Raw genomic sequence first — 14,507 nt, 5'->3', positions numbered from 1 at the left:
TCATTCTAGATGATTGGAATTAATAATTTAGCATAATTTTCTGAGTGTACTAGTACGAGAAGAAAGATTTCTTTTTAAAAATTTTAATGTCCAGATTTTTTCGAATTTGAAATCATAAAAATTACTTCTTTCTTAAGAATCGTTTTTTTTTTCTTTTGTAAAATTTTAATGTGTCTTATTATGTTTTAAAATTTTGTTAATTCTTAAAGAGGATAGAGGAAACTATTGAAAAAGAGAGATTGTAATTATAATACCTTTTTATTATGTTTTACAACAAAGTGTAAACGACCTTTAGGTCGTCAGCTCTGGGTCCTAAGCTCTTTATTTATATTTTTTTATATAACAATTATCATTAAAAGATAAAGACCATTACAATACTCTATGGATTTCTATAGAACCCTGGCTTAGGTTTTGAAAACGGAAAATTATTGTCAAAAAATCCTTGCCATGAGTTGTACAGTGTAGATCCAGGATTCAGGATGTAGGTGGGCCTTTTATGATCTTCCTGAGAGCTGCTCATACTTGAAGTGGAACCATCAGTTCACTTAAAACCACAAGATTATAAGTGAAGAGCTAAGGTAAAGGTCGAGGTATAAATACATATATATGTTTAGGCATTAAGAGGAAAAAGAGGTTCCGACACTAATACGCCGCCGGCACTCTAAAAATTTTCTTTGGCATTATATAATAAATCGATTATGAGTTTATGACACCGGCATGCATTTTATTTCTGCCCTCGTAAAAACAATTTTAGTTTTAACACCGAGTAGAATTTTTTTTTCTTACACGATAGATAAAATTTAAAAGCAGCATTTAAAGGAAAATAAAAATTATCACTAAAAAATTTGCGGAGTGAACTAGGATTAAATCCGGAGTGAATGTGAAACGGACGACTGTTTATTTATTTGATCCCTAGGAGTGAAATTCACTTCTAAAAGGACATAATTTTAATATCAAAACTCTGAATCGGAGTGAATGCGGATTTAAATAAAATCCAGATCACTCCAAAATTACTCCGCTAAAATTCTAAAACGAGTGAATTTGGATTTAAATAAAATCCGTAATCATTCCAAATTCACTCCCAATTTTTTACAGTGTACAGGGTAGAATTACCACTTGTGGCTACTGGTCCATTTTTTGACCTAAAATTTTATTTTAATTAATAAAAAAGTATAAAATAAAATTTCTATTGCAACTGTGTGAGAAAATCTTTGCACACATTTCAAAAATTAATTATGTCATTGTGTCTTTTATAAATTACTTAATTTAAATTTTTCAACCGTCCAAAACTGGAAACTGGCCCTAAGGTGGTCAAAAACGATACCCCTACACACAGAGAAATTTCTAGTAAAAATTACCCAAAATGTTTGAAATGAGGACGTGTAGTAAATATATAAATTTCTCCCTCGTACATTGTAAAATATACTACTCGATAACATGTAAATTAAGATGTATCTGAAGATCAAAACGTTTTTCGCGAATGAATAGGGTAGAAGTACCATTTGTGGCCACTGCTCCATTTTTGGACATTTAAAACTTTATTTTAAATAACGAAACCGTATTAAAAAAAAATTTAATTGCAATAGTGTGATAAAATATCTTCAAACACGTTTAAAAAAATAAATTATGTTGTTGCGTATTTTTACAAATTATTTTATTCAAAATTTCTAAGTGGCGAAAACTGGCCCTCAAGTGGCCAAAAACGGTACTTCTACCCTATCGCGCTTTTCTGAAATGTTTCGCATATAGATGCTGGTACACTCGTTGTCATTAATGACTGGCCCAGTGCAGCCAGATCGTGGACGAAAAGTTCCCCTTCCTTCGCCCCATTTTAGCATCACTCACAGCTTAAACGGTGCTTGGGAAGGGGAACTTTTCGTCCGCGATTTGGCTGCACTGGACTGGCCCTCTGTCTGGTTAAGATTCTATAGTCTGGGGGACCAGGCATTAATGACAACGAGTGTATGTCAGTTAAAAATCTTAGGCCACCCTAACCTCCAGAACTACCCCTTAAGCAGTTAAAGTACATAATTTTTTTTCATTTTCGTTTCGCGAAAAACTTTCCGATCTTCAAGTACGCAAATGAAGTGCAATTTCTACAAGACAGTAAAAATTTAGTTACTGACTAAATGTCCTTATAGTAGGGGAGGGTGGGTCAGAGCGGCCCCCTTAAGCCAATTATTACTTTTTGTGGCTTTGAACCATAAGATCACTTTACTTTTATCCTATTTCGAACAAATTTATGGACATTTTGCCAAAATTCTGAAAAAAAAAATTTTTTTGTGGGGCAGAGCGGCCCCCCTCCAAAAAGTGATAAAAAAATTGTTTTTTTCGTTTTTTTTTTTTTTTAAATTGTTTTCATCATTAAGAATGTATTTCTTTCTCTTGACAACTATTTTTGGTTTTATATTACTCGAAAAAAATTTTTTAAAGAGTAATAAATCGTTCACTCTCGATTACCTTAATTACTAATTGTTATTTAATAAAAAAAAAAAAAAAGCAATTCTATACTTTTACTTTATTTCAAAATTTATCAACTAAAAAAAAAATTTAATTTTTATAAATTTTTAGTGACCAAATTTGCCTCTTACATAGAGAAACGGCGTAAAAATATGAAAAAATAATTTTTTCGGAAGTTTCGGCTGGTCCATTTTGCCCCAAATGTCATGCGTAGGGGTAAAAATGCGCAAACATATCGGATTTATAGTAATTAGTCGAAAAAAAAAAAAATTTATTTTTTGATCAAAATTTCAAGGGGGCCGCTCTGCCCCACCCTCCCCTATATCAAACTTTATGCATAAATTTCACTCAAAAATTCTCTGTGTGTTCCCTATTTGGCTAAAAATCATAATTGATGCTCCAATAAGTTGAAAATAATAAGATTTAAATTTGACGATAATTTGTTCACGAGTTGATTGCCAGTTTTAGCAATTACATATATTAAGGGCCGTATATATGTAGAACATTGATGAATAATTAAACTTTAATTTATACCCATATATGTCTCATGCATCAGTGCGTCTGCAGTCACATTTTCGACTCAATTATTATTTCACTCGTTTCCGGTTAAATTTTCATTGTGTCGCCCAGAGCACCCACTATACCGATCATGTATACATGTATATATATGTATATATATATATATATATATATATATACAAGTACGATCAATATAAATATGAAGAATAATATATAGCAGACCGTGGGAGTGAGCCTGGGGATATATTAATTGAAACGTGCCTTCGGGAATTCGACGAGTCATCGCCACCGACGCTAGGTGAAAATTATTAAAATTGACTCGAACTCAACTCGAGTACTCTCCGTTTATTCTGATGCACGTGGGGTCTCCATACAATTCAACACGAGTTAAATGAAATCGCGGCTAATTTTTAAGCTGATCCGCGGACTCATCTACCACCTGCGTACCACCTTTTTATTTTTTTTTAATCATCAGGATCCCCTGGATCGGACAGCAATTATCGGTAATAAAAAAAAACTTCTATTGTGTTTTTAAAAAATGACTCATAGCCACCGAAAATAAGACCTTTGGCTCCACACAAAATGACTCTTTTAAAATATTTACGTCAAATAGACCATCAGCAAATATAAATAAAAAAGTATGACCGGTATTGACGAGTCTAATCTCAAAAAAAACAAAAGTGAAAGTTTCAAATGAGTAATATTAAGTACGTTCCGGTATTTATCGCTCGCCATCGGTATCCCAGTTTTTTTTGTTGAATGGTATCACCAGTTCTATTGTACTGCGGCCGTGAAAAATACCGAAGTGTTAGCGGGACGCCTGTACACTAATCTATCATCTATTCAATTTTTTCAAGTTTCGACGAGTGTCAATATGACTCACCGATATTTATAACCCCGTCTTATCTTAATACCGAAAAAAATGCATGTAAAATAATGAAAAGAAAAATTAAAGCTGAAAAATATGAAACATTTGGATACTCATCATTAAGAAAATATTTGTAGACTGAGTCGTGTGATGTGTACTGCATTCTCGACTTTGTACGATAGAAAAATAGAGAGCAATCATCAGGAAAGTCGACGGGGTGGCGGGTGACGTAGTCTATTATTTTAACGTTTGGACGTCCCTAGGGGACTCGGGTCATGAGTAACAGTATCTGTGTCGAGAAAAGCGAGATAGCGGAGCCGGGGGTTGCAAATCTGGGAAACGCTCTCCGAGGCACGCGTACCGAGCTCTCATCCGTCTGCAACCCGTCGAGCTTGATAAAGCACACTCGAATAATAACTTTTTTTTCTCCGTTCTCAATAATGTATCTCAAGTTGTCTATCGATTTTTTTCTCGCCATAAATTACAACTTCTAACAATATTTCATTCACACCTGCCTTATTTTATTTGTCTATTTTTATTTTTTTTTAAATTCCTGTTCAAATATGCCCATATACTTTAAGGTTTTCATAAATATGTACTGAAATAAGTCCGATGAGCTTTTGTAATCTAGTCGATTTTTAGTTGCACTCTGTACTCGGCCCTTAAGTAGCCTTTATATATTTAGATTACTATCTAATAGGATTTTCGTAGTCCTTGAGCCTGAATCTTGGTCCCAGGTCTTGAATCATGGTCACAGATTTTGAGATAGGTCTAGGATGAAGATTGAAGCTTCCTACTTTTCGTACCTTCGTAATGACTCCACCTCACGACTCCACCTTTTAATACACGGCGCGTCGTACGTTGGGGTTTTCCACGCCTGTCTTATTTTTCTGCGAACAAATGACAGATTTTTCCGGTCCGGAAAAGCTTTGTTGTTGTCACCCTGATTAAATGATTTTCGGTGTAAAACATCGTAAAATGTCCACACAAAAAGGTAGATTTTATGAGGGTCAAGGTCAAGGTCTTTTACTATTTTCTGTGGCTAAGGATCTATGAGATAGTTTAGAGAAAATTACAAGAGAAAATGTTTAGTTAAGTATCGGTAATTAAGTAAATGAAAATTTTCACAGGTTGGATGTCACACACATTACTTATATATGTACACAGCTGAGGTATTTTTAATAAAGTTCGCTCAGTAAGTTATTTAAATATCGGCATCTGGTCAGTTTAAAATTTAAAAATTATCTTTTAAACAAAGTTCGTCTTATAATCCTCTGGGAAATTTAAAATCCCTTTATGTTTTTACTGATAAGTGAATTATGGACTTATTATGGACGTTTCCCATTTTTTTTAAATCTGGTCGATTTATTTTCCATTGTGTCGATGAGTTACTGTGTATTTTTATCAGCCGTAATTTTTATGGAAGTGTTTAATATTTTATGAAAAAATAACACTGGGGATTAAGAGTAAAAAGAAAATATTTTAAAGGAAAATGAATAATAAAAACAGACTTGACGATTTATGTCACATGTATGAGGATTTTTTTTTGCTAAATTTAAAGACTGACGTGCCCTATAAAAACATCTTGAGACTCTTCACTTGTCAGAGTGTGTTGTAAAAAAAAAAAAAAAAAATCAAGACGAGAAAATACCTGTGATAGAGTACGCAAGTCGAGGTCCAAAGTTTTTCGCTGGACTAAAAATAAATATATGGAGATTTTGTTGTTTTAAACGGCTATGTTTCTTTATTTAGCCGAAAAGTCAATTTTAAAATATATATTTAATACCAAAAAGATTTTTAAAAATCAGGTGAATTTATTTTCAGTAGGTCACGTTTAGTTTTTACAACAAAAAATAAATTTATTCAGTTTATTTTTCATAAATATTAAAATATATATATTTATATACGTTTTTTTTTTTTTTTTTTTTACCTTTTCTCGGTTTTGGTGTCAAGCGTGTCAGTTTTATGGGGGACATTTATTGTTTGATATTTCCAATTGAAAAAGAAAACATTAGAGAGATAAAAATATAATAAAACAAAACCCACTAATTAAATACTTTTCCGCTCAACGATGCGCGACCTTCTTTCTTTCTTTATTTTTCCTCCTTTCCTGCGTCTATTCTTTCCACTTTTATATTTTTTTCTCTCTACCAACAATTCAATATTAAAATAAACCCTAGTCTTTTATGTATGCCGAGTTATCATCGGTGTTAATATATACGAAGTGGCGAACCTCAGGCCACCCATGTGGGCAACCAGGTATATTATTTTATATACACACATATATTTAAACTCCCGAAGGATCCACTTATACATATACTTTATTTAGTGGCCATCGCTCCTCTTCATCTCACGTATTTTTCTACACACGGGTAAAAAAACTCCATATATATTTCCCCGGTTCACCCGAAAATCTATATAAATATATACATTATTATACATAATATATCGAATAAAAGTCTCCGACACCTTATTTCATTATCAAATATGTATCTAAAATAATCAGACAATCAGCAAACAATTGCCGAAGACCTGTAGCTAAAAAAAGATGTATAAATTGATATAGCATTGTAATCTACTGTAAATAATAAATTGCTAGTTAATCGTAAAGATTGACACAATCCTCCACAGTATTACGTATTATACATAATAAATAAATAAACAAACAAAAATATTAACAGATTATTGACTGACAGCCACGTGTCTTCTGGTTACTATTTACATCACTTAAATATTCTTTTATTTATCCTCAAATTGCATCAAGATAAAAATTTAATCGGTTTATATTTTCATTATTTAATACCACATACTTGTGGTACATGTAGGCATGTACATAAATATTTGTAAGGCTAATACTCCTTCATTACACTCGATACTGAGTACTGATTATTCGTTGGAACGTTTAATCCCCGGTTTAAAATATCTTTTTGTCTAGAGTTAATACTAGAGCTTCGGGTGGTAATTTTGTAGATCGTACATTCATTTCCGGGCTTCTCGGTTTTATGCCATGTCCGGTTTTATCGTTTGCTCGGTTCAATTACTCACGTGTGTTATATATATATCGACTCGCGGTTTAAATAAAAAGCGAAAAAAGGATGCGTCATATATGTAATATTTGCTAAAGCTTTTTCATTGTATTGCTTCGTGTTATATATATATACTTATATATATATACATATATATATCTTCCTATCACTAGAAATATTTTAAAATCACTGCAGACCAGCCGATTTTATAAAGAAATAAATACCAACACTACAGAAATCCTTTCAAATATGGGGCGTTCCACGCCAAATCGACCACTTTTGAACCCGACCCCTTTAGATTTGACTGAAATTTTTTCCTCTTTTTCTAGCCCATCAAAAATGTTTTCCAAAAATCTAAAAAAAAAACAATGAAGATAAGTTGCAATAATTTTTTTGTATTTTTTTTCGAAAAGTACATTTAACAACAAAAATTTTGAAAAAAAAAACATCCGAATCAGTCGAATTTTGAAAAAGTTATAGCTATTTAAAATAAAAAAAGCCATTTTTTTCAAAAATTTATAACTTTTTTTTGGTTGGGTAAAAAAATTTGAAAAAATTACGAGAAACGTTTTTGATGGGGTAGAAAAAAAGAAAACATTTTCAGCCAAATTTAAAGTAGTCGGTTTTAAAAGTAGTCGATTCGGCGTGGAACGCCCCATATATATAAATACATGTAGGGAGGGGGCAAAACGGAATGCCCCTAAAATTTTATAAAAAAAAAAATTTTTTTCCAAACATTCCAAAATCACTCTTGTAAATATAATTGAACATTAAAATTTTTTTTCTCAAACTTTTTTTAAAATCAAGTGTCAATCGGAAAATATTAATGACTTTTGTTTTATGACAAAAACTATTACAAGTTTCTTGTCTTCCTTTGCACCCAATAATTATGTATAAATTAATTTTTCTATGTAAATTACTTGTAAAAAAATTTATTTCATATCCAGAAATTTTTTTTTTAATTCCATTGCAACTGAAAATTTTTTCTATTCACTTTGAATATCATATGTATATGTATCTATGTGTATACATATTTTTTTAAATTCCATTTTTACAAGTTTGGTATTTATTTCTCCATAAAATCAACTGGTCTGCAATATTTTAAAAATATTTGTAGCGATAGTAAAAGATAAAAAAATAAGAGATTATAAAAGGTATTTATAATCGGAACGGGTAATTGTAAGATTAAAATCTAATGCAATTTACAGTGGGAACAAAGTGTATAGCCGAGCATATATTGAGTATACATTTGTACTAAGCCGAAGAGCCAAGAATTTATCGAGTATGACAAATATGTTGGTAAATATTTTAAGAAACCTCATTGACAAATTATAAATATATATATTTATATTTAATGGTATTATGTGTAATATATACATATATTAAGTATGTAGATGGTATTTGTGGATATATATGTACAATAATCAGTAATGTGTAAGAATTGGCATGAATAACTGGTGGCAAACGAACGGATAAGTCGTATGAGTGTTTGTTCAAGTATATTTCTATTTGAGATCATTCTAGAGTGTCAGTAAACAATCGGTTATTATTTACAGATAAAGATCGCGTACAAACACCCTGTCGATTTAAACATTTGTTCTAATATTAACAATAGTATTTACAGTCATTATATATCTTTCCACCCGGTATACGCTGCCTATAATACTTCGACTCCTTATCAAATCGACTAATCGACTCGGCAGTAGTTTTAATCGGAACTCACCTCAGTTTAAACCAACTCGTTTACGTCTTAAGCTCAGTATTAATAAATACATATATAGATAATTATATAGCAATGTACTGAGAAATTTATTGTTATGTATTACCTGACGATTGGAGGTAATATCAAGTCTACTCACCTTCATACTTTTATTTTTTATCAGACATGTCGTTACTACGAGTATAATCTCACGCGGGAGTACAATGCACGGTATTTCTGTGAAATAATAAAAGTTTTTATACTTATTATCATTATAAAAATGTGTAATTATATGTATAGATATATATAAATAGATATATATATTTTTGAACTTACGAGTTATTTGAGTCCATCGATGTTTATGATAACGGCGACAGTGATAACGATGATGGTCAAGGATTTATTTCACTCGCGATATAAGTAAGTATATTTAAAACACGAGTAATATTTAACGGGGTGTCAGACGTGGTGGCAGTTGACATGACGTGAAATAGCTAGTCACCGTGCTGGTGGCCGTTGTCACGATGAGAGACGCCGACGTCCCGCGAAAATTACGCAAGCAAGCGCGCTAGTAAGTCGCTCCATTCGCGAGTAGGCCAGGGTGGATTTCGCGTGCTGCGCACGCACATATCGGCACCGCGATCTCCCTAGAGCTCCCGCGAGACGGTATCACAAACGTCGCGAGGGCGTGACGTTCTTCGGGTTCTCGGAGTCCCTTCGACGTGCCCCCGCGACCGCTGGTGCCGTCGACTGGCAGTCTGCCGATAAAGTGGGAGACCCGCACCGCGGATTGGCGTCATCAGGGTACTGGGCGTGTTTATAAGTTGACTGGATCGCGCGCCATGGAGGGGAATATTTGAACAAGACTCGGCCGCTCAAGAGTACCAGAGTACACTCGCTTACCGGCATCCATCCACACTACACACAGTGAGAGAGTGAGACAGGGCGCAAGCTCGACAAACACCCGCAAATAACGCCACGGTGTTACACAGTGTATTAGATATATATAGATATATATATACATTTATACAGATAGATAAATAGATATACGCATACACATACTTCTGTAGTTTAGTTGTTGTTAGAACAACAATTACCCCTATCGCAGCGTCATCGAGTGTTGTGCAGACATACAACATTGTTCGGATCAGCCGACGGTCTTTCATTTACTCGTTTGACGGTCGTAATTTACCGCGAGTGTATTATTGTTTGTGACTATTTAATTTTCTTTGCTCATAAAAAGTTTTAAAATTTTTTGTTTTAATTTTTTTTGTTTGTTTTTTTTTTGACGTTTAAAAAATGACAGAAAGTTATTCTTGATGTATAAGTGCGTCAATGTATGTCAGACTTAAATTGCAGTGTCGATAAATCGATAATTAAAAAAAAACAGTAATTGTTCAAACGATTGGTTTAAGTAAAATATAGTTTTAATTGCCGTGGTTTGTGAACAATTAAGTGCAGTGTTGAGCGCTGCGAGGGCTGGAGTGACCATCGATCGTCTATCGATGGTGTGAAATTTGACAGCCGTGCGTGAACACTAACCCGGTTATCTCTATGACAATGCTTCAGTCGCAAAAACTGTACAGCGAGGCTGGGAGCCTCGGTAACGCCATGACAAGCGCGACTATGTCAAGTATGGGCACCATGGCGCCAACGTACAGTTCTATTAACTCAATGGGTTGTGTGTCAATGGGTATGACCATGGGTGTTGGTCCCAGTTGCAGCCCGCAAGGGGCCAGTGGGTTCAACATGAGTACCATGAGTCCCATGGGAATGGCATCTATGGGAGGCGGTGGAATGGGTGGCTATGGAAGTGCCGCGATGGGCGGTGGAGGCGCCTGCATGACTCCCGTCGGATACGTCGGCGGGACTCCGACGTCTCGCGATCCTTTGTCTCTTGCTGAGCCGGACTCACCAAATTCGGCGCTTCAACGTGCGCGTAATGACAAATCATACAGACGCAATTACACTCATGCAAAACCTCCATACTCTTATATTAGTCTCATAACCATGGCAATACAGAACGCCCCTTCAAAGATGCTTACACTAGCTGAAATTTATCAATTCATAATGGATCTCTTTCCCTTCTACCGAACGAATCAGCAGCGTTGGCAGAATTCAATCAGGCATTCTCTCAGCTTCAACGACTGCTTTGTCAAAGTCGCACGGACTCCTGACAAACCCGGAAAGGGCTCATTCTGGACCCTGCATCCCGAGAGCGGCAACATGTTCGAGAACGGATGCTATCTGCGTCGTCAAAAACGATTCAAAGACGAGAAGAAAGAGCAGGCGAGACAAACAACGAAGCATCAGCACCCACATCACTCTGGCGGGGCTACTGGTCACAGCAGTCCGACGTCTCACGATCTCGGTCACGCAGGTAAAAAAACCGGGTCATCACTTCATCATACCGTAACTCATCAATCTGATGATAAAGATCTCCATTCACTCGTATCCTCGCATCACCACCATGCGACGGGACTTCATCAACATCACGGTGGCATTAAAAGTGACGCTAATGATATTGGTGGTTTATTAGGACCGGACCTGGGCGCCACACACGACGAGTTGGCTGCCATGGTAGGCCGCAGTCTCCATCCTCATCTACTCAGCGACCCATCGGCTCTTCACCACGGGATGGCAGGCAGTTTGAAGCAAGAGCCGCCTTACACCGCCGCAAATCATCCCTTCAGTATCACGAGGTTACTCCCGGGTGAGACAGCAGCAACATCTCCTGGTGCACAGGACAGAAAGCACCCGGACCTAAAGATGTACGAGCAATTGCACCAAAGTTATGCCAACTATGGCTCCCCACATCACCACCCGCACTCGGGCCCACCGTCTCATCATCATCACAACGGAATGCATTCCGGTCCCAACTCGGTCGCTACCATGCACAACATGTCGAATCATCACCAAGACTACTACCAGCCACCGCTGTACCACCACGCGACCAGCGTCTCCAGCAGCAGCGTACCACCCACCGTGTCATCATCCGCGGCACCGGGATTGTGACATCACGCCACCCACCCGTACGCACTTGCCTGAGTCGCCGTTGCAGCGGCCCACCAAGCCGCGTGCACCAACGACAACGCTGACGACAGCAGATCTCTAATGCATAGATCCAGTGTGCTAGCGCGTGCGGATCATCGTGTTGATGACAGACACGAGATTCACCATCCACATCCACATCCACATCAACAGCAACAGCAACAGCAGCATCAACATATCAGCTGGCATGTCATTGCTGGCGTAGAAGATGATCCCGAGGACGAGGATGACCAAGACCACAATCCCGGAAGTTCTTACTCAGAGGACGTTTGAACTTTACATGATTACGACGACGATATCTATCAATTTAATAAGTATAGTACTAAATAAGGTTTAAAACAACATTTACTAAATAATAACGGCGTTCTTCACTTGCTATTACGCGACTGAGCAGACACACCTTCTTTTCGTTGATTTTAGTTTTTTTATTGCAAAGTAATTACTGCTACTGAGTAATTTAAATAATTTTAATTTAAATTATTTTTTCTTCGTTTTGTTATTTTACTTACTCTTATATTATTACCACTATTATTATTATTATTATAGTTATTATTATTATTATTATTATTACTATTACTATTAACATTGATGTAAATGCTAATCGATGGACAATCTATATGCTTACAAATGTTGCTTAGATTAATTTTAAATTGACGTACTGTACATGGAGTTAAGTATAGATGAAGAAAAATAATTTATAATTAAATGTTTAATTACAAGAAAAATTAAGTTTTAGATAATATTCGTATGTATGTTCATTTGAGTAACATAAAACTTGTCATCGCTTATGATACCGATATCTAATTTTGAGATTGTCTGAGATATCTTACACTAAGCAGGCTCTGATATCTCGGTTTTATAAACTTTAAATCAAATTAATTACGCTTAATTATTTTCTGGAATTATTATAACTTTTTTTCCTCACTTTTATTTTTCTCAATTCAAATAATTAATTAGCATCAATGGAAAAAAAAGGCAAACTGAATTTTTCGTAAAGCACACGAGTCGTGCAAAAGAAATTATACTGAAGTTTGCCGAAGTCTAATAATTTTCGGATTATTTTTAAAAACGAGATTTGAAAAAAAAAATTTTTGAAAAAATTGCACCTGTAGTTTTTTTAATTTTCTACATGTGCATATTTTTATTTTTTATTTTTTTTGTAATTGATTTGTTGAAAAACAAAAAAAAAAAAATAGCTGATTGTCTGTCAATTTATGAGTGTGAATGTACCAGATATTAGACAAATTTAAAATTATAAATAAATAGAGTAAATAATTAAAAAAAAAAAATTTGAAAAAATGCGCATTTGAAAATTTTAAAAATTAGTAAGTGCATTTTTTAAAAATATTTTTTTTTTAATTATTTACTCTATTTATAGTTGTAAATTTGTCTGATGTCTGGTACATTCACACTCATGTCAATTTCGGATCATAAAAATAAAAAAAAAAATACTTTCGCACGAATTTACTTTCCGTCCGGTCATTTAATTGCCTCCGAATAAATGTAATTGTTGTAATACATAATTAAATTTATAAATTATAAAATACGCTATCGGTGCTCTAAACTACTCACGGTCAGTAAGAAAAAAACGATTAGCAAAAATTGTGATATGCTCGCGAAAAATTATAATTATAAATTATAAGTAAATAAAAAAAATATATGAATTTACCGGGAGGTATGTTTGTATTGATGAACGTTTAGTTGACGCTACCAACGATAAAAATAAATTTAAACAAAAAATATTTAAAAAAATGAGTAAAGTTGTTCTCTCGAAAACACATGTCCAGTGTTTTTTTTGTATGATAATGTAGATAGTCGCACAACGTAACGTGTATGATGTACATTATTATTGTATGTTATAAAGAGTTCTATATAAATATATAAATATAAATATATAAATAAACAAATAAATATATAAATAAATTTAAATAGATACAATATAAATATATTAAATAACTTAAAGTATAAGTAAAATAAATACAATCTATATTAGACGCAAATACCTAATATGCATACGCATCTCGTGTCCTTGTGTACTACTGTCAGTGGTGCGTCTCCGGATCTTTGTATGTAAAAAAAAATTAATTAATTAATTAAATATCAATAAATAAATAAATTAATTTATTGATAATCAAGTGATGGAGTCGCACCTCTGCGTACTTGTATTTCAAAAAGGAAATTAAAAAAAAAATTGTAAATATTAATTACCGACTCAGAGGCCATCGTCATTATAACTGTCGCATATTTTTATTTTTATTATTATCTTAGTTCTTATTATTATTCTTATTATTAGAATTAATTATTATTTACTATTATTTTATCGCAGCAATTGAGCGTATGGAAAATATGTCAGAATTTTATCAAATAAATTTTGATTAATTATCGTCTCGGGAGAGCTAGTCTCTTCGACCTTCCTCTCATTGCTAATTATTATGTTAAAAGTAAAATAAAGGACGATTAACAATGCCACTAAGGAGATGTACATGTTTCAATAAATTTACGTATTTCTACGAATCAAGGTTATTGTCATTTAATTATTTACTCAACCTTCTCTCACTTTATTTAAATATTTTCATTTAAATCCTCTCAATACCTATATATAAAATAATAAATAAGCCTTACATGCAATTAACTGTTTACTTAAATTTGAATTTAATTTACAGTTAATATGAAAAAATAATTTATCAAAGTCCTCAGCAATGAAAGTTAACAGGCGAACGAGCAATCCAAGTACAATTTCCGTAAAATTATTGGATATGATACACAGGTACTGCTGAGAGCCACTACAAAGCTGTGTATTTCGCCAATATTTGACTAAATCATGAACAATGTTTGATTGTACACACTCGTCGACGTCATATATGCAAGCGGTGGAGTTGCGCCG

General features: G+C 34.0%; 1 protein-coding gene and 1 long non-coding RNA gene across 3 annotated transcripts; one reads left to right on the top strand and one right to left on the bottom strand.

Moving 5' to 3' along the window:
- Nucleotides 1-205: 205 nt before the first annotated feature.
- Nucleotides 206-9,274, bottom strand: LOC130675704 (uncharacterized). The gene is made up of 3 exons (XR_008991326.1): nt 8,909-9,274; nt 8,733-8,809; nt 206-544 (listed from the first exon to the last, which is right to left on the bottom strand). It is a non-coding gene; the product is annotated as an uncharacterized LOC130675704 (long non-coding RNA).
- Nucleotides 9,275-9,438: 164 nt separating this feature from the next.
- Nucleotides 9,439-12,882, top strand: LOC130675703 (silk gland factor 1-like). 2 transcript variants are annotated; one of them, XM_057481538.1, is made up of 2 exons: nt 9,439-10,952; nt 11,112-12,882. In XM_057481538.1, exons 1-2 carry the CDS (start codon nt 10,127-10,129, stop codon nt 11,585-11,587), a joined length of 1,302 nt encoding a protein of 433 aa, XP_057337521.1. In that variant the 5' UTR covers nt 9,439-10,126; the 3' UTR covers nt 11,588-12,882. The 2 variants fall into 2 exon arrangements, with proteins under 2 accessions (XP_057337521.1, XP_057337520.1); XM_057481537.1 differs by having other exon boundaries at nt 9,440-12,881.
- Nucleotides 12,883-14,507: the final 1,625 nt, after the last annotated feature.

The sequence above is a fragment of the Microplitis mediator genome, chromosome 10, assembly GCF_029852145.1.
Source record: "Microplitis mediator isolate UGA2020A chromosome 10, iyMicMedi2.1, whole genome shotgun sequence".
NCBI lineage: Eukaryota > Metazoa > Arthropoda > Insecta > Hymenoptera > Braconidae > Microplitis > Microplitis mediator.
This window is presented reverse-complemented; position numbering and strand designations above follow the sequence as displayed.

Coding starts and splice junctions, on each gene's coding strand:
- LOC130675703 (XM_057481537.1), top strand. CDS start 10,127: ATGACAATGCTTCAGTCGCAAAAACTGTACAGCGAGGCTGGGAGCCTC.